This window comes from Physcomitrium patens, chromosome 11 (genome assembly GCF_059467195.1).
Source record: "Physcomitrium patens ecotype Gransden chromosome 11, ASM5946719v1, whole genome shotgun sequence".
Classification (NCBI taxonomy): domain Eukaryota; kingdom Viridiplantae; phylum Streptophyta; class Bryopsida; order Funariales; family Funariaceae; genus Physcomitrium; species Physcomitrium patens.
This window is the reverse complement of record NC_143420.1, coordinates 6,342,480-6,364,963: the sequence shown is the minus strand read 5'-3', so window position 1 is coordinate 6,364,963 and position 22,484 is coordinate 6,342,480. Positions and strand designations below refer to the sequence as shown.

At 39.4% G+C, this 22,484-nt stretch overlaps 3 protein-coding genes and 2 long non-coding RNA genes across 24 annotated transcripts; 3 read left to right on the top strand and 2 right to left on the bottom strand.

Moving 5' to 3' along the window:
* Positions 1-112: 112 nt before the first annotated feature.
* Positions 113-1,967, bottom strand: LOC112288513 (large ribosomal subunit protein eL33z). The gene is made up of 5 exons (XM_024532742.3): positions 1,852-1,967; positions 1,552-1,587; positions 812-1,040; positions 490-535; positions 113-306 (listed from the first exon to the last, which is right to left on the bottom strand). Exons 1-4 carry the CDS (start codon positions 1,878-1,880, stop codon positions 494-496), a joined length of 336 nt encoding a protein of 111 aa, XP_024388510.1. The 5' UTR covers positions 1,881-1,967; the 3' UTR covers positions 113-306; positions 490-493.
* Positions 1,968-2,090: 123 nt separating this feature from the next.
* Positions 2,091-3,680, top strand: LOC112288514 (uncharacterized). Its single transcript, XR_002971593.3, has 2 exons — positions 2,091-3,377; positions 3,516-3,680. It is a non-coding gene; the product is annotated as an uncharacterized LOC112288514 (long non-coding RNA).
* Positions 3,681-8,397: 4,717 nt separating this feature from the next.
* LOC112288987 (uncharacterized) lies at positions 8,398-14,815 on the top strand. Of its 13 annotated transcripts, none has more exons than XM_024533820.3 (11): positions 8,398-8,887; positions 9,112-9,434; positions 10,344-10,407; positions 10,725-10,759; positions 11,166-11,240; positions 11,356-11,472; positions 11,672-12,257; positions 12,423-13,207; positions 13,463-13,831; positions 14,069-14,415; positions 14,567-14,815. In XM_024533820.3, the coding sequence occupies exons 4-9, from the start codon at positions 10,730-10,732 to the stop codon at positions 13,817-13,819; spliced, it is 1,950 nt and encodes a 649-aa protein (XP_024389588.1). In that variant the 5' UTR covers positions 8,398-8,887; positions 9,112-9,434; positions 10,344-10,407; positions 10,725-10,729; the 3' UTR covers positions 13,820-13,831; positions 14,069-14,415; positions 14,567-14,815. The 13 variants fall into 13 exon arrangements, with proteins under 13 accessions (XP_024389588.1, XP_024389581.1, XP_024389589.1 ...); XM_024533813.3 differs by having other exon boundaries at positions 10,725-10,812; XM_024533821.3 differs by having other exon boundaries at positions 10,715-10,759.
* LOC141045967 (uncharacterized) lies at positions 13,021-17,222 on the bottom strand. 4 transcript variants are annotated; one of them, XR_012218601.2, is made up of 3 exons: positions 16,992-17,222; positions 16,177-16,476; positions 13,021-15,627 (listed from the first exon to the last, which is right to left on the bottom strand). It is a non-coding gene; the product is annotated as an uncharacterized LOC141045967 (long non-coding RNA). The 4 variants fall into 4 exon arrangements; XR_012218603.2 differs by lacking the exon at positions 16,992-17,222 and having other exon boundaries at positions 13,021-15,183; positions 15,363-15,627; positions 16,177-16,933; XR_012218600.1 differs by lacking the exon at positions 16,992-17,222 and having other exon boundaries at positions 16,177-16,938.
* Positions 17,223-17,802: 580 nt separating this feature from the next.
* Positions 17,803-21,818, top strand: LOC112288297 (uncharacterized). Of its 5 annotated transcripts, XM_090254207.1 has the most exons (7): positions 17,803-18,345; positions 18,562-18,739; positions 18,873-20,024; positions 20,223-20,605; positions 20,718-20,924; positions 21,199-21,307; positions 21,562-21,818. In XM_090254207.1, the coding sequence occupies exons 2-5, from the start codon at positions 18,728-18,730 to the stop codon at positions 20,722-20,724; spliced, it is 1,554 nt and encodes a 517-aa protein (XP_090110333.1). In that variant the 5' UTR covers positions 17,803-18,345; positions 18,562-18,727; the 3' UTR covers positions 20,725-20,924; positions 21,199-21,307; positions 21,562-21,818. The 5 variants fall into 5 exon arrangements, with proteins under 5 accessions (XP_090110333.1, XP_024388128.1, XP_090110334.1 ...); XM_024532360.3 differs by having other exon boundaries at positions 21,199-21,818; XM_090254208.1 differs by having other exon boundaries at positions 18,126-18,261; positions 21,199-21,818.
* Positions 21,819-22,484: the final 666 nt, after the last annotated feature.

Sequence of the window (22,484 nt, the reverse complement as noted above, 5' to 3'; positions counted from 1 at the left end):
ATCTTCCATCCTCACATTTAGAGGGAAAACAAATCAAGTCAAGAAACTGAGAAGCAAATAAAGAAGATTCAGAGAAACTGCCTTCAAATAACAACCAACTTAAAGAGACAAGGACATAAAATTTTGATGTCAATTATGCATACAGATCTCTCCAACACAGAAAGGGTCTTCACCACTAACACACTCGAGCACAAGCTGGGGTGCCCAACCCCTACTAACTTAGCAGTGTGCAGCTTTCTGCTGGATAGCTATATCCAAAAACTCAACTACCATTCGCGCCTCAAAACTGCAAACTGCTCCAGAGTCCTGCACATATTTAAGACGGCACATAAGATCAGTATCCACCTTAGGCATGTATCAACAACTACCACCACTAGATTTCGCGGGCATTCCTACACACACCTGCACAAATAAGAAAGAAGACTGACCAGGAAGTAGACTGTTCCACATTTATCTCCGAATTAGTACAACAGATTACAACCTTCTCACCTGTTTAAATGCGACTGGGATACATAAACACCCTCACTCGGGCACCCTGGGACAAAGAATATAACGAATAGGTTAAGGTTTGAGAAAAGCTCCGCCACTAAAACTTCAAAATTAAACTGAACGTAATCCATGGACTCGATCTCGCGATATCATTCTACTTCATAGGATATAATACCAAGGTAACATGTTCACAAAGTTCTACAGAGAATTTTACGAAAACAACTAAGTCTAGGCATCCACAGTGTAAACTTTCTACCATTGACACGAGAATGTAAGGTCTGTTAGAAAGATTATTTCTCAGGATTGGTACAGACAAACTCACCAAAGATGAAGGAGGGAGGTTGTTCCTGAACCTCGCGCGGACAACTCCACTGCTACCGTGGGGGCGGGCAACCTTGCCCCAGACGCAACGGAACTGGGATCCATTTTTCTTCGTCTTGGCCTTGTAAACGTAAGCCAATCTCTTGCCGAGGTACCAATTCACCTCATCAGATGTGTTGACGCCCTCAATCTGGAGGAGTGAGGTGCTTGGGTATTGGTTGGACTTCGACCTGAAAGGAGCCAGCTCTATAGATAAGCAACACATCAAACGATCCATGATATTTTATCACTGAATTTTATATAAATGAATCCACGTGAGACACTCAATTAATTTTCAACTAAATCATCTGATGCGTGCACAACCCCGCTTGGAATTCTAGCAGAGATACCCAGTTTCCCTTCGAACGAAATCAATAAAGATAAAGTTTGCTAATTATCACATAAACATAATGAAAGACACACTACAGAATTTTAAGACGGTATTGAATTTTCTTCCTCTAACTCTAATGCATCAACTCCGTACTAAGAACAAGTTGCGGTTGCGTCTTCACTGAACCCATCCACCCTCGCAGTGTTTTTAAATGTAACCTATCTACACATCAAAATTAGGTCAAAATTTGGGAAACCCTGATTTAAGACACCTCGAGATTCAGCAAAACCGTAACACCACATCGAACAACGAGAAAAATAAAACATCACAGAAAAACCATCATCGTGAAGAGAAACCTCAACGGAACATACCTTTTGTACCCGAGGATAGTTCCTCGCACGTACAACCTGAAATGCCACCGCAACCAAATAATCAGAACACTCCCAAATAGTCGAAGTCCACAATCACATCCCCTCAAGTAAAAACCTCACTCTCATCGTCGCAATGCAAGCTTCTAAGCCACTCTCTCCATCAAAAAACAGAACCCTACTATCACCTGCTAACAATCCAAGTAGCGCGTCCCCATCCCCTCAAAAACAACCCTGCCACTGAATATGCACCAATCTTGAGATGAAATGGCTCTTTCGAAAATGCTCGAAGCCAGGAACAACCTGACGCGTTCTCCCTTGCGTTCCACCATAGCTGCAAGGGTCTGGAGCTCGTCGGAAGAGCTGGTTCTGGAGATCTGTACCGTAGCAACCGAGCGAGCGAGCGAGCGAGCGAACGAGAACCCAAAGAGATTTACAGATTAGGGTTTCCGCCCCCCATATTGGTTTCGCCCTACGTTTGGGAACGTGGGAACTCCCGGGCTGTGTGTTCTCCAACTTCCCGACTCAGACCGTGGGATGACCCAAGACCAATCGAAAGGCACCCCAAGACCGAGCCGCCTCCTTCAAGGTAAAGGTGCTGCCTATGCTTCGAATTGCATTGTAGTGCTGTTGGAGAATTTGTGAATTGAAAAGAGAGTGCAATCAATCCTTTATGGTTTTAATGTGTTTTTTAGGGTTTAAGTCGTGATCTTTCATCTCTTGCTGGCAACGGTTTGGGAGTTGGGTCTCGGAGAAGGCTGGTGGATGTCGAGGTTGTGTGCAGTCCACTCAGTCACCGAGCCCAAGTGTGAGTTTTTGCTTTGTTAAAATTGCTGAGACTCGGGGAAAGACAGAGTATACTGCTCGATCACAGTTGGATCAGTTTTAGGTGTTGGCTTCTGCTGACATATTTTCTCGTGTAGGGTTGTCGGTTAGGGTGGGTCACTCGACTCAGCTGGTGGATGGGCTTCTCGAATTGGGCTACATTGTGGGGGGGGGGGGGGGGGAGAAAAAAAAAAAAAAAAAAAAAAAAAAATGGCCATAAAGCTAGTCTTCATATCCATAGACAGATTACAACTTGCCTCAATATAGTCGAATTGCATTTCCTCTATGTTTTCTCAATGGGAATAACACGTTGTCTGAAACATGGAATATCTGGTATTCCTGGTTGAAATGAGAGGAGTTGGGAAGGTCTCTATGCCGTGTATTGTCGTCTTCTATAGCCTTGAATCTTAGGTCGGCCCATTCAGGATCATACCTCTGCTTGCACCCTGATTCTTTCTGGTTCGATTCGCCATGTGATGGGTTTCAACAGCTTGTGGACTTTAGATCGCGTGAAACAATTCTATTCTTCTCTTCATAATATGATACTGGCAGACTCTAGACTATTCCTAGATTGCAATACTTCTGGTTAGATCCAAAGAGAAGAACTAGCAAAGAAGCGTATGAGCAGAATGATACCAAACCATGTATTTTGTCATGCTTTTAACAGGTGTGTAACATGAAACCGCCGAGTTGAGCAAATTCAAGCTCAACTTTCTCCAGCCATTGTCAACGATGAATTTGTTTTCACCAAGAGATATATTTTCACATGAGAATCAATGAGTCTCATGAGTGTTAAATATATTGCTCTGACGTGCTTCCACAGTGGCTGAATTCCCTCAACAGAAGCTGCAATGAAACCTTAACACCATCACTGAAATGTCATGGTTGGCTAGGTATTGTTCGAGATGTGTATAACTTCATCAAAATTAACCCCACCTGGACTAATTCATGAGGAATTATCCAAGATGGCATTGGCTCAGCTGGGTTCACTCAAACTTATCCAGGTGGGTATTCATTAAACAACTGTAGCAATAGACTCTCTTTCCAAGTAAGCTTAACTGAGTGAGCTTGCAATCAAAACGATTTTCTACAACGTGGAAAAGTTGTTTCATTCTGAGAATGGTGATATTGTGCCATGACAGGTTTCCAAGGAGACTCTTGCAAACTACAGCAAGAGAATGCATTCTGCTCTCTTCTGGTGGTTAATATTTATCTTTTGATATTGTTATCTGTAACAACAATTCTATTAAGTGTTTTTGTAGATGCTAATCACAAATAAACAGTGAATACAATCGATAATTGCATGATTCTGCATCTTGTTTGACTGAAACATCTATTTAGAATATTTAAAACAGAAGATTTCAATGTAATCGAATTGGAATTTTAAAATCAGGAAGATAGCTGCAATTTCTCTTTTCAGCGTAAGTGTTTTTAAAATGTTTCAAAAAACCAAACAGATAAAATCATAACCTCAATAAAATACTTGCGAATTTCGAAATAATACGATTGGATCAAGAAAAAACTGAGAATTTTTTTCTGTATGTTGTTTTCATTAGTTTTCAAACAATTGTATCCTTGACCTTCATAAAACATTTTAGTAGTGTTTAGATCAAATTGAAACATGATTAATACCGAATAGACGGCACAATTACAATACATTGTTTAACATGTGTTTACTAAATATTTTACAGCTGAATTTTAGAGTGGTCTTATAATGATTTCTATATATATATATATATATATTCATTGCAAATGATTGCAAATGGTTATGTGCTTGACAAGCTCAGAAGTTTTAATCACTTTCTAATGTTAATAACATGTACATATTTTAATTGGTATGTACGTGTGTGTGTGTATATATATATATATATATATATATATGGTAAATAAATTAAGTATTAATTTTTGGAATTGTCATTAGATAAAAAGATCTGTAATACGGTTTTATGCCAACTATTGAAAAAAAATTAATACATGAATGGTTATGTTATAAATCACCAGTATCATACACATATGTTCTAGTTTTTGTATAATATTTTATCGTATTAAAATAAAATAAAATAAAATAAAAACGAATGTGAAAATACGTCATAAATAATTTTCATGATACTAGAAAGTATGTCAATATTAAAAGAGAGGATTACAATTAAATCTATGATTGTATATTTTGAAGATAGATGTTTGATGTAACAATATCAACTTCAATTTTAATTTCGATATTTTGTCAACTCTTAATATAAAAATAATAATAATATTATTATTATTATTATTAATAATTTTTATTGTAGTATTGTTTATTGCAGACAATTCCTGTTTGAATAACACTGCTTATTATATCTTAGTTATTTAACCTAAAAATATTTAAAGTTAAATATTAAAACAATATTAAAAAAATATACAAAGAAAATTTATATTTTAAGGTTCAAATGATATTGTCAAGAGATCTGTGCAAAACTATCAAAGTTTTTAGAAAGTAAGAAATCGTACTATAATAATGTATGGTATTCCATGAAATGCTAAATCATGTTTTTAAATAAAATTTGAACTAACTCATGATTCATTACAATTTAATGAATCTGACTATATATAAAAGCTTTATCAAACTTTTTCAGATGTATCAGTATGTAATTTATACAAATTTGAAAAAAAGAAACAATGATAATTAATTAAAAAAATAAACATTGAATGTAAGAGTTTTTAAATATTTTTAAATAAACACATTTATTTCATGATTCGTTTTAATTATATTCCAATAATATATATATATATATATATATACATATAATTAAATTTTACCATTGGCCATTTTTCTTTCATTTCTAGTCATCCAGTTTTCTGATTTTGTTTGTTGTTTTACATCAACAAATGTTTGTTGATAAGTGTGTTGAGACATTTTTATTTATTTATTATTATTGTATTGTGTGTAATACTAGGATCATATTAATTAATAATAATACATTTGTCTACATGTCATTAAATATTTAACATATACATGTATATATTTACAAAAGAAAAGATACATTATAATTATTTAAGTTGTAAATTCTGAATAGAACACCGTTTTATTTTTAATCCAAGATTTAAAATGTAATGTTTGATTGTTTTTGAAAGTTGTCACTGAAAATATGGAAATTTTACCCAATACACTATTATGCTCTATTTTGGAAATTTAGATTGTATTTGGATGTTATTATATTTGTCATTCAACTCAAATATCACGCTTCAATTTTAATTTTTTTAAAAAAATCATAAATAAAGAGTGAAGTGTATCCTAATTTTGATTTAAATAGACAACAAAGACCTTGATAAAACATGAAAAGACTTGTGATATTTGTAAGTGTGCAACTGACATGATGATTATTTGGTTGAATAGCAACAAAATATTATTAATTTTATAAAGGTCAAATGTTACTAAAAAAAAATGATGTCATTTCATATTTCTATCAATTAATTTTATTATACATATTTTTTTTTTGTAAGCAAAACCACGTTTTGGACCACGTCTATGATTGTCATAATATGTCTATTGACATATAAAATACATTCATAGTTGACTTTTTAAGGTTATGCATCCAATTTCTATGCTTTATCAATACAAGTTTGCAAATTTACCTCTTCTAAGTAGTAGGAAAAACATGTTTTTAATGGTTTAATTTGTCTTCAAGGCATGTGGGAAAAAGTTTTCTAAAAGGTCATTCAAATTACTCCCTCTATACCTAAATTTAGAAGATGCATGTTGTGGTTCAAGTCAATCATTTTTATTTGTTTGAAAACTATAATTATTCTCAAGAAAAAAATTTCAAACCATGATTTAGTATATTATTTCAAAGTATAATAATTGTAAGTATATACACAAAGAAATGATTATTAACTCTCTATCTCACAAACCATCATTCTTTGCAAAATCCATGTTCCTATGTAACAAAGCATTCGAGTTTACAAAATAGAAACAAGAATTCATCCATTATTGGCTCAGGAAAAAAAAAAAAAAAAAAAAAAAAAAAAAAAAATCCTATATCGAGATCCCTAGATGAAAGTATTTCAACGACATTCATTACTGGAGTAGCGTTATTCATCTACTTAGGTCATTCCCGTTCTCAGGGGCATTTCGATTTCGTCATCGAAATGGATGAACGAGGCCACATCCAATTAGAAGGAGACGAGCATCATCCACGGGACAGACACAAGTGTTGTATGTGCCCAGATCTTCTGGAATGAGGAATCGAACCTGCGCTGAATTCTTCTTACTGGACCCTAGATAGACAATTGTGTTACATAGTTTAGAATATTCGTATAATATCAAATAATTCTCTGCCATCGTATTAGAACGAGAATACATCGACAGATCCATGAACCCGCGTGATGCTTCGATTGGCTCAAGGTTCGTGCAATAGTGCCAACTGGCACACACTCAGTACACGTCAGACAGAATGGGTCGGTGATGCATTTTTTTCCAGTAATGGGTGTCACCCGTGCGCCACTTGGGCAAGAAGAAACGAACGGAGGAAACTTAGTCGAAGTTCCCGAATTTCTTTTTTTATGGCCTAAAGGATAAGTAGGTGTCTCGACACGTCATTAACTGCAGGGTGGAGAGCCGGTTCACAATAGCATCAGTGCAGAAAAAGATAAAGAATGGCAAAATGGGAAAGAAGATAAGGAACGGTGATAGGTCCCGAGTTTCTTTGTTTCTATCCTTTTTGGTATTTGGGTTTTTAGTGTGTGCGAAATTCGATGGGGAACGTACACCCGTGATGACGAAATCGGCACGGAGAAGGGGGACCAGGGGCGAAGAATTTGAATTGAATGCGAGGGAGTGGGGGTGGGAAGGGGAGAAAGGTCAGGTAAGTTTGAATTGGCACGAATTTATCATGACAGCGACCCAATCCTCGCACGTAGCAGTGTGGGAAGATGCTGATGTGGCATGAGTCGACCCCTGCGTGAAAATCTGACATGGCACGTAATGACGGCGGAGACCAGGCATGGCATAGGGATGGGCCCCACATTCCGTCTTGAGAATCCGAATGGTCAACTTGATTGACTCACACAACATTGCATTCTTTTCATACAAATTTTGAGATCTATAGATATATATATATATATATATATATATATTTTGTATTTAGTGGTTCTGTGAACTTGTTTTGTATGGACATGTTTTCAATTCTACAAGTACATTTGTACACAACAAGAAGTGTTATGAGATTATGGTTTGTTTAAGTAGTATAGTGTCTTGCAAATTCGAGGCAACTATTAAATATTGAGCGATCTTGTATGTTTTTGAACGCTGACATTTACTTTTTGTTGATGCTACGCACGATTTATTACATGAAGTTTGTTATATTTTACTTTATTTTGCGTGAACTTATTAAGCAGCATTGTGGTTTTACACTCTCAAAAGTCACCATTATGCTTCAACTTTAAAGTTCCATCGGAATATAATTTTTGGTGTTTTACAACACCGTTGACACAACATTAATCCGTAATATGTTTTTAATTTCGTACCATCTTTATTATAATTATAGAAAATACATGCAAATTGAAATTTGCTTCAATAACCTTATTCTCAATCTCATGATCGATTGTCGAGGTTGCCATAAGTTTTGAAATTGCATGAGCAGATGTTGAAAAATATTGGCCTTTTCAAGGAAGCTTTCAGCATTGATATGGCTTGAGCCCATAAAACTTCCTAAGTTAGAATGTGCTGACACCCACTCTAGAAATTTTGTTCACAATGTTAGTGACGGGCAAAAGCCAATGTTACAAACGAGACCCCTTAAAACTTGTGTTGGATACCCTAAAAGCTACATCATCCCCAAAAGATCCCATTGCTGTTGACTCCTGCATCAGTGTGAACGCAGGAACCACACCCCCATATTCATCCAAACATCCACCCAACGTGCATATTCACATAAATCCATCCATAATTCATCCATCCACCGGTGTCAACCATGTGACTCAGCCGTTCTAGCGAGTGGTGAGAAGGTGGGGTGGAGAGGGTTCAAAGTGCAGCATCCGTGCTGGGGAGGGCGGGGCGGAGGACCGGATGATGCCGTGGCCCTTTCCGCACAGTAAACGTTGGTTTGCGGTGTGAGAGTTGATGCCGTCTCTCTCTTTCTCCGGTAAAATTCAAGGTCCTGTGTGTTTCGGGGCCGCGCTTGGCTGCTACTTCCTCGCTGCCAACAGAAATAGTGCTTTCCACCTTGTCCGATTGTCTTTTTAATGCAGCTCTTTATGCGGAGTCGCCAACACATTCGTCGCTACTGCTACCGTCCACGTCTCCACTTGTTTCCTCAGGAGGTTTGGATTCCAATGGGAGAGTGTCAATTATATGCCGTTCTCGGCATTTGAGGAGGACTTGAGGAGGTGGAGAGGTTAGGAGACCAATTATTGTAATCGTAGTGTTTGGAATTGTTGAGCGTGTGGAGTAGCGAGGTGGTGTTTTGGTTGTAGTTTTGAGAGAGGAAGGAAAGTTTTCGAGGTGGAAGAATCGGCGCTGAGGACAAGGGACTTTGAGGTACTTGTTGTTGTGCTGTTGGTGGAGTTTCGCAAGGAATTGTTGTGTAGACAATCGACCGGAAGTGTTATTTCTTTTTAATTTGGTGCGAGGTGATCTGTGATCTGGACGGGTTTCGAAGTACACGATGAATTGGTGTTTTGATTAGTAATGGATTAATTCAGTGGTGGAGTAGCTCGAGTGTAATTTGAGTGGAAAGGGGTGTTGAGGTTGGCCTTACGCAGGATTCAAAGGTGTCTTCCAATATTTGCCTTGGGGTTCTCAACTCTCACAGTGCACGAGAACAGGATTTCCCCCTCAATCCGCCTCTTGATGGGGTTCTGATCACCAAATGGGACTTCTGCTCGGCTGTTTTTTCCGCGTTCAATTTGATGATGCATCGAAAGTTAGAACGGAACCTGTTTCCTACCGTGGAATCAGAATGAGTCGAATTCTTTCTCCGTTCTTCGTCGATGCGCAGATGGCAACATTGCTTCGAATCCTCTCTAATTAAGAACACCTGTGCCAGAGAGCTCTGCTTGCGTATTAGCGGCGCAATGTTGTGTTGGTAAGGCCACGTGCGTGTGTTTTGGATTTTGATTTGCTTTGACAATGACAGCTTTCAAACCTAATCAACTTGGAAAGAGTAAATCCTCTAAGGTCAGAACGTTTGCTGACCTCTTCAAAATGTTCATTTTGGTCGTAGAAAGCGGACTTTGTAGCGTTGCGATTCCCTTTAGCTCTCCTTCTTCAGTGTGGAGGTCACAGTGAATGTGTAATGTTGAACATCCCAAAGATTCTGTTCGCACTGCGAATATTAGATGCGTGCTCATGCCCGAAGGTCACATTTGAAGTTAATGGTATCCTCCTCTTTCACTTTTTTCTTGAAGAGTACTACATCGGATCGTGTATAGTGTCAAAACCAAGAACCCATTCATACTTAACTGAACGCATTCACGCGCAGAACCTTCCATGCGGCTACTTTTGCTGCATAAACAGTACCTGACTGAATTGGATCCGAGAGAAGAGTATGGTAAGGTTTGGTGTGGTTGGTTTGAGTCTTCGTGAGTCGCTGACTAAAATTTCAATAAAAATCGACCTGGTACCGCGTACTCGTTTGTACTGATACTTTTCGTAACCTTGTAGTGAGAAAATAGAACGCATCACCCTCTGTACTTTGCATCAGCAGTGAGCCGATCGCTCTAGATTTCTTTGCAGGGACAGAAGCATCTCTTAGATTCTGTTCCGTGGACCTCTCTGGGTTTTTTGGAACAGTTACACAACCTGCATTGTTCTCGTTCTGCATTCTCTACTGCGTCCAAGATAGAAAATCTGTGTTGCAAGATTTCAGTAAATATGGAGTGAACCAATATGCCTCCAGTCTTCATGCTGTCATGTTTTAAGTATTTTTCTTGGTTTTTAATTTCCAAGATAATCAAGAAATCAAGTACTTACGGATTTCTGTTGACTGAAGCAGGCCATTCATGGCGGTCTGGAACATATGAAAAAAATTCTGAGGATATAAGCAGGCATTGTGCCAGGTAAGCCAGGTTACAAATGCTGTAATTGGTATATTTTCTTACAGCTCAAGAACTGTTGAGGTGCATGTTGATTGTTCTCTTATATTGGTAAAGGACACCACACACTGTTCTGCCGCTGCAAGCCAATCAAACTATCCAGGGGCGGTAATGGGATGGCGCCATTCGATCAAGAATTAATTTAGGTTACAGTGTAGCCTTCTTTTGAGTCTTACCATTGAGAAGTTTTGATAACCTCACATAAAAACTCTTTTCTTTGTGCTTGTTACCCATTCACGAGATCGTCGTTTCGTATCTGAGCTGGAATCAGGATGTCGCAGAACCTATGCAATTGAACCAATGCAGGAAATCGAATGTGCGTTGCCTCTGATTCCTCTCTCTCCATTATTTAATACTATCAGGGTCCAGGTAATTTCTTCATCTAAGAGTGGTTAATTTTATCAAGAAAACAGCGATAATTCCCGTCTTTTTCTGCACTGGTGCTACTGTAGTGATGTATCGTTGTGAATTAACATAAACTGGGTCTCGTTTGAATTGACCGAGGGACGTCACATCATAATTGTTCCCGAGATTCTCAAATGCGGCATGCTTAGTAGATATTGTAGTTGGTAAGCTGAAGAGAGATCACTGCCTTCTCTGTAATGACCTGTAATCAATTTGGTTTGAGGACTTGCTGGCAGATGCATGCTTCACTTACGAGCCTCTCTCATTGCTATGAAGACAGCTCTTGACTGACGAATGTGTTAATTTTTTCGGTTCAGCATTATGATGTCGAGGACAATCAGAGTGGGCTTTCATCGGATCTTCATTCTCAACGATTCGCTTTGGAGCTAGAGGTAACGCTGAATTTTGAGTGACTGAAGGGTTTGCGAATTCATCATCCTTTGTCAATTCATGCGTTGTCGATTATTTCTACTCCCAATCAATATTTTTTCTGCACTGATCATTCAGGTGGCCAACTTGAAGGAGAAGCTAACAAATGAGCTTTGGTTGCGGGAAGCTTTGAAGAGTGGTCTCGAAAGGTCTCCGGGCACTCTCCCCAAATTTCCTGGATATGTTCCAGCTAAGGTGCGCATTTTCAAATTTAATTACGTCATTGTCCTACTTTAGAGCCTTTTGTGTGGGTGTTTGGACTCTTCTTTGTTAGAATTCCGTAAGACCTGTTGGTAAATTATCCATGTTATAACTCCAATTCTTTTTGAGGAACCTCACGTCCTCCAATAGTGGTTTGAACTTACGCATTTAAGCGAATCAATATGGCCTGCAGACGAGAGAGCTACTATTTGAAGTTGCTATTTTGGAAGAGGAGATTATCTTCCTCGAGAATCATGCAGTATCTCTGCGGCAGGAGCTGCAGGATGACAATGAACCTGGATCCTTTATATCCTTTCCACCAGACAGTGAAAATGAGATAGTCACTGTTTGCAAGAAACCCATTGTTTTGGAGATTGAGATTCCAGAAATTGGAACATCTGGACCACCGTCGACTTCTGAGCCAACAACACCGACGCTCACGGTAACGCCGTCGGTGACACCGTTTGCAACTCCTGAATGGGGACCTTCTCCTTCTTCTTCTCCTTCATTCATGTTCGATGAGAGCATTCAGCTATCTTCACTCGAACCTTCAACTTTTTCGTTACCCCTTTCCATGAGTTCTATTCTTGTCCATGATGATGAGTCAGATAGCGTACCTTGTCAGTTGAACGGAAATAAATTGATCAGAAGAGGTCCCTCGCCGTCAGAGTCACTTCCTGCGAACTCCGATGTACGACATACTGTGGTTGGGAAGCCCTCCAAAAAGAAGGCAACCCACAAGAAGTCTGCATCGCTCCCATCAATCGCCAGGAACGCAGGTACAGACTCTGACGCCAATTTTGCCAAATTTTCTTCACTGCGGAAAGAGGTGGATGTAGGAGATGTCTTTCAGAGACTATTTGCATCATAGAATGGTGGACGAGAGCGACTAAGAGGAAGTGCATCAGTTCTTAACTCTGCCTCTACAAATTCTGAAAAACCAGGGAATGATGCTCCGAGGAAATCTCTAACTGTGAAGGATGTTAAGAGCAAGTCTCCACCGGCAGCCCCTCTAGTAGTTGAGAAAGTTTACAATGGTTCCAAAAAATCTCGGAGAAAGGAGATTCACAGCCGTTCACCATCGCTTGCTTCCTCGCAACTGGAGAATAAAGAAAAGCCTTACTTCAGACGCTGTTCCAGTAATAGAGAAATGCGTGCTGAATGTTTACCTGAATCAACCCCGTCTCCAATATTTGAAGACGAGGCCATGGCTTCTATCAAGTGCACTGTGTCAACCATGATCGTATCCGGATCTCCTCCATCGAAGTTTCACAATTGTAGCAGCTCGCCGCTCACCCCTACTGTGCAGCAGGGAAATCAGCTTCAGTTGGTGACGCCCTTCAAGTTACCTCCAACTGTGAAGAAGAAAAATATAAAGGAGTTGACTCTAAGTGATGAACGACGTAGAACGCACGATCTTGTCATTACCAGGTCTCTGCCTCCCATCAAACTAATGAAGGCATCGGACAAAATAGTTGCAAATCCTTCTAAGAGTTGTGTCCAACATCGTCTAATTGAAGAGAATGTTTTTTCTGGAAATGGTAAAGCATGTGCCAAGACAAAACTCTCCACCACACCGACTAAGCAAGGATCCAAAGTGAAGCCCGTTCAAGTCCAGGTACCCTCATCTAAGAGTGGCGATAACGATCACCCAACTTCTCCACATCAGGAGAAGGTCTATCCGTCAAATCATCGGTCTGGAAGCCACAATGTCGATAATGATGATAAGGTGTGTTTGGTTTGCATTGCCCTTGATCTATTTCCATTTCTCCCTTCTTGAAGCGTAAACTAGTATTCAACGACTATAACCCTTGAGCACAAAGTAGCAGTGCCGTCTACATCGTGCTTAGCGATTCTTAACTGACTATAATTCTTGTTTTATTTTTTTATTATATCGTCATATTAGTTATATCATTCAATACATATTCAGTACGTTTGATGATGCTTCCAGTTCTCACTTATCGGAGGTATTTTGGTACGTTAGGATGATAAGGTGGAAATGGCCTGTGGTCCAATATCGGACACCACTTGGCTATCAGAAGATCTGGTAAGATTGTTTGGCTCAGTTTGCTGCAAAATCCGCAAGCATTCATCATCTTCGAACTCAGCAACTTCGAAGATGGTTGTGAAGCCTCCTGCTTTGATTGGAGGATCTCGGAAGGTTTTCCCGTACGGAAGGAGTCAGATTTGTGACATTAGGAGTCAGGGGGCCCTACAATTACTTCAAGAATACTGTTCAGATGACAGGGGGTTGTCAGGTTCTTATGATGTACGCAAGCATCGAGCACTGGATGTAGGGCCTCACCGCCATCATTACAAAGCACTCAAAACTACCTCTTGAGCAGAAATTGAAGTAAGTTTCCTCTAAATTTCCTGTCCTGGTTATATTAAAATCATTAACCATGAAAGAAAAGATATGCTTGGGTGGACTGAAACTTGCAGATTTAGTGTTTGTTCACACATTATACAGTCTCTTTAAGTTGTATGAGCTGGATTTATTTGGCATTGTCAGGATTTTGCACTTGAGGATTGTGCCCTTAAAAAACAAAATGTAAGAAGCAGTATTAACTAAGTAGGTGTTTTCTTACAGGGCTTAGCTGTTGGAACTTGAAAGTGAGATCTAGATCTCTCAACCTTCACTCATGAAATGCGATGTTATTCTGTGCACATCGGTGCTTTGATCCACTATCATTACATTCTACTCAACACGGAAAGAAGACGAGGGATAAGTGGAATCACAAGGATGGAAATTGGGATTAAATTGAGCATACCGATCTGCGCACAAATTTTTGAAAGAAGTCTTTGTTGACCTGCGAATGGTTAAATCACGGGCTCCACAGTAGTATGTGGAAGGAATGCATGAGCAGAAGTTTCACTTTAAGCAATCCAGTTGCTCTCGCAAATGTCTAAACTTGATATTTCCATCGGTTATGCTGTGTAAGCCCTCTTTCACTTTACTTTTTGCATTTCCTGATCCTATCAATTAAGAGAAATTGTACTCGTTGCTGCCAAAGTTATGCCCGTTATCATACTATGAAGTTTCAATCTGCTGCTTCATCGTTATGTCTGACTCGTGGTTTGTGAACAGGTTCGATTTGAATCAGATTTCTGTGCGTGGATTGACGATGGCGAGGCACGATTGTGAGCTTCAGCGCTGGATGTGATGGATCTTTAGGCTCCTCTGGGCTCGATTTTTATCTGCTGTAATTCTTCGTTTTTTCTCAAATTTTGATTCCCTAGCCCCTACCAATCCTCGTGAATCAAAGCTTCTGTACACATGTATCATACTCATTTCACTTCATTTACAAGGAGACTGACGTACTTTTCACTTCGCAAATTTAGTATCTGAGTCGGATTTTGCAAAGTTCTATGCCTTGTCGAATCCCTATGCTTTAGTAGATTATCATACCGAATGGATCATGGTGATTTACACGATGAAGTTATCTTTGAGACCTTGCTGATAAGTCGCTCTGAAGTCTGATTAAAAATTCACTTCAAAGATCTTATACTACCTTTGTAGGGTACCCATTAAATATGGGTCCAATATCCTTTTTGCCGCGGTTTATTCAGAATGCTTCATGCCACCAAGCTCTGTCTCCAACAAATCTTTCTCTTCACAAGTGGGTTTGAGTCTCAGCCATGAAGTAAGAGAGTTGAATTCGAGGTGCTCATTGACTCAACAATGGAGTTTTCAAATATTTATGCCTTCATTCAACAATTGCCACTTCATTTTTTTTTTGTAGTACTAAAAATCATTTCTAGTAGGAATTAGGTTGTTATTTTTAGAAAAATATACAATTCTCTAAGACAGTCTAAATTAATCAATGATTGATGTCACGATTCAAACTCTAATATAATAAAGAGTGTTAGGTGAGAGGAATGACCAAATTCCAAGAGAATTCACATAGTCCATAGATTGGTTCTCATTGATATCTCCTCTTTTTCAGTTCTTCTTTTTTTATTATTTTTTAAACATTTCGGTGTTTCTAAAAATTGAGGATCAGAAAGCAACCAATAAGTGGCTTAAACAAAGGTTGCTTGTTAGAAAAAGATCGTAGGGTTCTTTCAAAAAAGTTATATTCTTTTGCTTGCACACATGTCATGCTCACTGTGCTTGTAATATTTTCCAAAACATTTTTCTTTCAGCCACTGTTCCACAAACATAGAATAATGATGTTAACAAAATATTTACACCCTTAATACTAAGTTATGTGTGTGTATATATGTATGTAATCCTTTATCAGAGTATATTTATCATATTTAATAAATTATTAACGATTTGCAGTGGTTGACTTGGTCTTGTTACAATACACTAAAACACCCCACCAAAAAATAAGAAACGTCATTGATTGTCATGTATGCAAAAACTGACGATATTTTATATCAATTAGAGGTTGGGGTAGTTATAAAATATAATACCTTTTAATCAGTTTTAAGTATAATTATTTGACTTAAAATAAATATAATTTTTTTAAAAAAAAAATCTCAAATAAACATTCTTCTATCATGAAAATAATGTTAAAATACACAATTAAGTTTGGAATTATAATTTTTGTATTCTAATTTTTGATAAATACAATTGAGGTATATATATTTTTAAATATATATATATATATATATATATATATATAACCCTAAAATATGTTGAAATAGCAAGAAAATCTATGTATTCTTGATCATAGCAAATGTATCCCTTACTTTTGTGATAATTGCAAATCTACCCTAATACTTGATAAGGTATAATCTTATTCCTATTTTAGGTGAATTTGGAGCCAAAATTGTGTGCTAAGCACATTTTGGTGCAATATTTTTTTGTACAAGTCAACCTCCTTGCAAATCATACATCAATATTGCCACTACCTCTATCGCTACTCCTACATTTGATCACGATCTTCCAATATTGGATTGAGCTTTCTTCTCTTCAAATTTTAACTGATTTATCTCCTTGATTTATCTCCTTAATGTTTGCATTGCTTTCAGACTGCTACTAATCTATGTCTATATATACAAGCATAAACAATTGTCAAGTTAATGATATAGTACTAGGCTCCTACTTTAAGAATGACTAATTTTATTGTTAGTCACAACTCTTTCTTGATGCTACTTCTTGCCACATCCAGAAGAACCTTCTAGACTTTGCAAGAATTTAATCTACAAATACATTGAGTTTATTGTCAAAAATCTCATTTATATTTCCAACATGCTACCCCTAATCTTAAGAAGTAATTCAAAGCAGATTAGAGAGCAATGCCACATCTACAACAACTATTCTTTAGGTTTTCAGCTTCTCGATCATTTTATGATATACATTTTGTTGCTAACAATTTATGAACAATCAAGCAATAGAAATCAAGCACATCAAGACAACCAACAATGACATTGATGGTGGAGATGGTGGTAGCATCGGCGTCTGATTCTTAGGGGGCTAACTTATGTGAAAAAATGCTACACCAAAATGTGCACAAGTCACAATTTGGACCCTAGATTCACATAAAATAGAAATAAAGTTATACCTTATCAAACTCAAGGGTAGATTTGCAATTATTACAAAAAAGAAGGATATGTTTGCTATTATTAAAAATACATGGATATTCTTGATATTTCAACATATTTCAGGGATTTATATGATATTTTTTCTAAAAATAATAATTTATAGTATAATTAATGTAATGTAATCATTTGATGATTCTATTAAAAACAATTTTATGATTTTTTAAAAAGAAAGTTCCACAACTATGTCTTTTGCAATGGATTAAATCCAACAACTATTTTTAATACACACATAGATATATATATATATATATATATATATTTCATAAAAGGGACCACATATACATGTAATACCACTGACATCTAATTAGCAACTTTTTCATGTTTGTTTGTTTCTTTTATTTTCTTTTTAAAAAATTGTATCATAAAAGAAATTTGAACACACAACAGCACTGAATTCAGGACTGATGACGTGGAGGGCGGGACCAGAGCGAGAGAGATTCCAGCTAAGCAAAGTTATTTTCAAACCCAGACCCCCAACCGGGCCGTCCAGGTGCCACCCTGGCACTTGGCCAATGTCAACGGATTCCTGACGTCAGCAACTTATCGGATCGGAACTTCCTCGTTCCGGCCGACACGTTTCACCACCTCTCGTCCTAAATTGCGCTATTCCCACTCTCTGCATCGCCCATCGAACGCTTACTAGTCCCCAATTATTATCATAATATATATATATATATATATATATATAAATATCTTTGGTGAAATTCTCGGCTATGGCGACAAGATTTACAACCCAGAGCCCGTAAGAGAGAGAGACCGACCCTGATAACGAGGGACATAGTTTCTAAAGATGATGAGGATTTGCGTTACGCCCGTTCTAGTTTAGAAGAAGCGGTGTTCAAATTCCCAGGCGGCATTCCCGGCGATGGAGTGGTCGATCGATCCCCGCTCTCATTCCCCCAACACAGAAGCCGAGACTGATTGGGCTTAAACTTCCGCATCGGCACCAGCACCAGCGCCTCCAGCATCATCCGAGCTTGCAGTTGACATAGTCGTGTTCCTGATTGAGCGCAGTCAACCGTGAGGATGAATGCTACGTGGAGGAACTCGAGCTGCGGGGCTATCTGGACATAAGCCTCGAGCTCGAGTGTCGTTTCTGCACATTTGTGGCTGCGTAGGTGTTGCAGAGAGCAGGGATCCTCCCGGGTTCGCAGTCTCATTAATAGAGCTTTTTCTTTTTGTCTTTTCTTACCGGGTGTGAGTTTCAGCTCGGTGCGGCGGAGGGTAATGGTAGGAGCAGCTCGTCGACTTTTTGGTTTCGATCACACAATTGCGGGTGTACCTTTCATGTTGTGTGAGTGTTCGGTTGAGATGGTGAGAGCTTGGGTTTGATCACGCTTGGACTCAGTGTGTTCCTGTGCTTGGACTGGTTTGAGTGTACCCACCGAGTGTTTCTTTCCTCAGAGCTGTTCTAGTTTACTGGCAGTTCGTGGAAGTTTTAAGTTTTGGTTGTGGATGTGCGTCATGGCGCACTGGGTGGTCACTTGTTAGAAGTCTGATGTTCTGGTGCTTTTTTGTATTTGAATGCAGGAGTGACAACAGTGTAGATCAGGTCAGTGCTGTTGTCCAGCATTTGGATCTTGTTGTGTGCTCGGGCAGCATGGTCATTTTTTCGATTTCACCGTGGTGCTGGGTGAAGGATTTCGATTCCTGAGCCAGTAGTGGTGTCCGATCGTACGAAGCTTTTGCGGTGAACATGGTACAATCGGTGAGGAGCGACGCTAGCCTTTTTGTCAAGCTCTTCTAAAAAGCTAATTATTACTAGTATTATCACTATAATTATTCTTGTCATCATTTCTGCATCAAACGCATAAAGTTTTCAATAGCGATAAACCGTTCAGGTTGACGAACTATTCTCAAATTCAGCGATGGAACTGCGTGATGTGGAGTCGTGGAATCTGGCGATTGGCGAATTGGACAAGGGTGTTGTCACACTGCAAGTAGGGGGAGAGATGAAAACATGTAGTGCGCCTAAACCGCTGGACCACGACGGAACTGACATCTCCCTCAAAGATTGGGAGCTGGGTTCTCGAAATTCTGTAGAGATGGAGCCTACGGTGGGGTATTCTCTGAAATCCTTGAAGGGGACTAGCGTACGCACGAAATTCACTCCGGTTGAGCCTAGCGTCGATGAGGAACATAGTCCCCGCCATTTCTCCTCGCTTGACAGGGTCGACACTGCCCCGACGACGCCGAGAACACCCAGGGGGAGTGGAACACGCAGCGGGTCTGTCTCGCCGACGAGATTAGAGCGGAAATCAGTTCAGCAATTAGTGGTCGATAGGGGTAGTGCCAGCCACCATCTGGACAATGTGTACGATTTTAGTGCGGATGCTTCGTCTAGGACCCTGAGAACTGGGTCTATTAAGGGGAACTTAAACAGTTCAAGCTTAAATCACATTAGCAACCTGCGTACAAGGTCAGAACGAGGGATGGCACTGCACGTCTCATTTGAAGGTGAGTCGGACGTTGATAAGGGTTTGGGCACGTCGGGGCGTCGCTATAGGTCTCCGTCGAAATGCAGAATGACTCGGCCCCCCTGGAATGACGAAATAGTAGAGCATCCTAACTGGGAGAGTCCCAAAAAGATTCGTCCTCAGTCGACGTCAATGCCGAAAACGCACAACGTTCACCCTACTTTACATGGTACAAGTTCCAGAAGCACAGTCCATAATAATAGTGCTCTTAGAGTAAGAAGCTCTTCTTTGCTGATACCAGAGATTGCAACCGAGAATCAGAGCAATGGCATGCCTGCACGCAGAAGCAGGGCCTCAGAAGTTAGAACGTCTTTAAGCTTACAAACCATCGGAGAGAGAAGTAGGTTCCACGACGCATCGTCCAGTTTCACGTCAAGCTCTTCAGTATCAGGTTCGTTTCAATACAGAAGTGAGAGCACAGAGCCAACTTCGAAACCTGATTCGCCCTCTTTTCTTCTCCGATGTAATGCCAAGCGAGAATACAATGATGTTAAGGACGAAGAGAGTGGGGATGAGGTACGTTGCGTCGTAACATTCCTTGCTGAATCTGTTTTTCCAAAAGTTTACTAAATGTAATTACACCTCTGGTCTCCCTTTTTCAAGGTTGTCATTGTCAGATGTGAGGTCAAATCTCAAGTCAGTAGAGAAGATTTCCCCTACGACTGCTTCATGGTGTGTTGCAATAATTGAGAAGATGTTTTCACTTCGGTCCAGGATGTGAAAGTGGGAATGGTGTGCGGTGGAGGTCTCGTTGACACCGATATATCCGACGACCCTGTTCGACTTCTCGGCAAGATGTGTGGAGTGCCACTGCTATTGTCGAAACAGCCAGTCACAAAATCATCCTCGCAACAAATGGGACGCAAACTTAACAGATCCAACACAACTGCAGGTTCATGGGAGACCCCGGACGCGGAGATGCGTGAGAATTTTGCAAACCTTGGGCGTCACGCCAGCCTGAAACTGCTCTCAGAGCGCTGCTTTTATGGGCCATACCCTCCATACAACGTGCACAAGGTGCCTCGCAAGATTCGAGACCACGAACCTCACCAACACTTCTACAAGCCCATCTCCAAATCACTCGACCAGCTGCTCAGGTGTGTCACCGCTCCTGTTTCCGAATTCCTTGCCTTCTGCAGCTCGATACCCTCAATTGGCTCACATTCACACCCCAATTCTCTCAGCTGACAAATGCGTTTTACCATTCAGGAGTTGAGAAGAAAACGTCGTATGAATCTGGCTGAGTGGACATGGGTCATCAACACGAGACTCTTTAACGACGTGGATGTCCATGAACGAAACGGCTGGAACAGGTCCAACGACCTGCACGTCACATTCACCGGCACTACGACGACTACTAAAAATCTCATGCTCATCTTCATAGAGGATAGCCTCCGCACCTTGTACATATTCCTGGTGAGAATCCACCATGTATGCTCGTGATTTTCAATGTCGATGGTCTTATCCTAGAATTGTTATCCGTCCAATTGGCCTTTATTTGAAATCCTGGGTAGCGTGATGATTCTTGTGCACCAAGCACATTCCTGCAAGATCAATTTTGATGAGCATGATCACTCGCCAGAACCACGTTTTCGACTTTTCCTCCCTGAAAATACTGTAACACTGCCTGAAGAGCGAACCACGATTTGATGGATCAGAGCTTAACAACACGCGATCCTGGTCTGTGTAGAACACCATCCCAGACAGAGCCGTTTCGGTAGAGGAGTGTGAAGACCTCTTGCGGAACACTTTAAACATCGGATTGGCGTACCGGATGCCCATTTCATAAATCTCACTAGGTACTGTTTCATGACCTTAAATCGAGATATTCTACGTATTATTGTGCACTGCAATGACCCGGCACGCAACATTTTTCCTACGTATCAAAGCAGATTCTTCAAGCAGCGGATTTTATAGCCAGAGTCTGCAGTTTAGACATGATGTTTTGCGTCATCGAGATGAGATCGTTGCAGTTGGGTTTAGTCGGTGATTCCCTGAAACATGTGTACGATGATTGAATAGTGGCTGTTGGATGTGTTGAATCGGTGAGCAGATAGTCTATTATCGAGCAGCAGGATTTTGAACAGTGATCCATGAATGATCCTTCCATAGAAAAACATTCTGGTATCTGAAAAATACAGTTTTTGTGTTGAGAAGGGCCATAATGGAATGCCAGCAATGAATGGAAAAAAAAAATGTTAATAAGTTTTAAAATAGAAATAGAATTCTTTTTGACGTGAATTATGGGTCAATGGACACGTTTAATTGCATTAAATCCACCACACTGAACGATGCTAATTTCAAGCTTAATCACTGTTTAATGAGGAGCTGTTCCTCTTCGGCATTTCTCGATTTGTGGTGGACATTTTGTGTGTATTTGAGCATCAGATCATGCAACATCGGCCAAAATGCGTTTAAAGTGTAAAGGTACAATTGATTTATTATTGTAATATATATATATATATATATATATATATATATATCATTTTTTCCATGAAGTGCGAACAAAAAAATCTTTGTTATGTATGCATCATTATTATGCAGACAAATAGTAACCTTAAATATTAATGCATCACAAGTCAGCGAATTTCTTTAGTTAAAAAGAATAGAAAATGAAGCATAGTATCAATCACTTACTAAATTTAATAGGGGAAGGGGTAGTATTATTATTTAGCAGTACTTTCAGGTAATAGTAATAATAATAATAATAATAATAATAATTTTTTTATTATTTGATTTACAAACCACAGTGTTCACTGGCACTGAAATACATGGCAATAGAATTGGGAACTCTTTTCTTTTACGTGACCGTATATTTTGAGTGTTTTTCCTGTTCTCCAGATGGACCATTTTGGTGGCAATGTTGAGCACAGTGAAATATCCTCTGAGCTTCTTTGCTCCCCTTCATCAGCTTACTCACTGAGTGCTGCTGCACTACAATATAAATGGATTGTTGAAATGTGTTAATTGATTTTT

Coding starts and splice junctions, on each gene's coding strand:
- LOC112288513 (XM_024532742.3), bottom strand. CDS start 1,880: ATGGTGGAACGCAAGGGAGAACGCGTCAG. Junction 1,041..1,551: donor ACTATCCTCGGGTACAAAAG/GTATGTTCCGTT, acceptor GGCTCCTTTCAG/GTCGAAGTCCAACCAATACC. Junction 536..811: donor ACCTCCCTCCTTCATCTTTG/GTGAGTTTGTCT, acceptor TCTTTGTCCCAG/GGTGCCCGAGTGAGGGTGTT.
- LOC112288987 (XM_024533817.3), top strand. CDS start 10,744: ATGCAGGAAATCGAATGTGCGTTGCCTCTGATTCCTCTCTCTCCATTA. Junction 11,241..11,355: donor GATTCGCTTTGGAGCTAGAG/GTAACGCTGAAT, acceptor CTGATCATTCAG/GTGGCCAACTTGAAGGAGAA. Junction 12,258..12,422: donor ATCAATCGCCAGGAACGCAG/GTACAGACTCTG, acceptor CTGAAAAACCAG/GGAATGATGCTCCGAGGAAA.
- LOC112288297 (XM_090254207.1), top strand. Junction 20,025..20,222: donor ACGAAGAGAGTGGGGATGAG/GTACGTTGCGTC, acceptor ACTTCGGTCCAG/GATGTGAAAGTGGGAATGGT.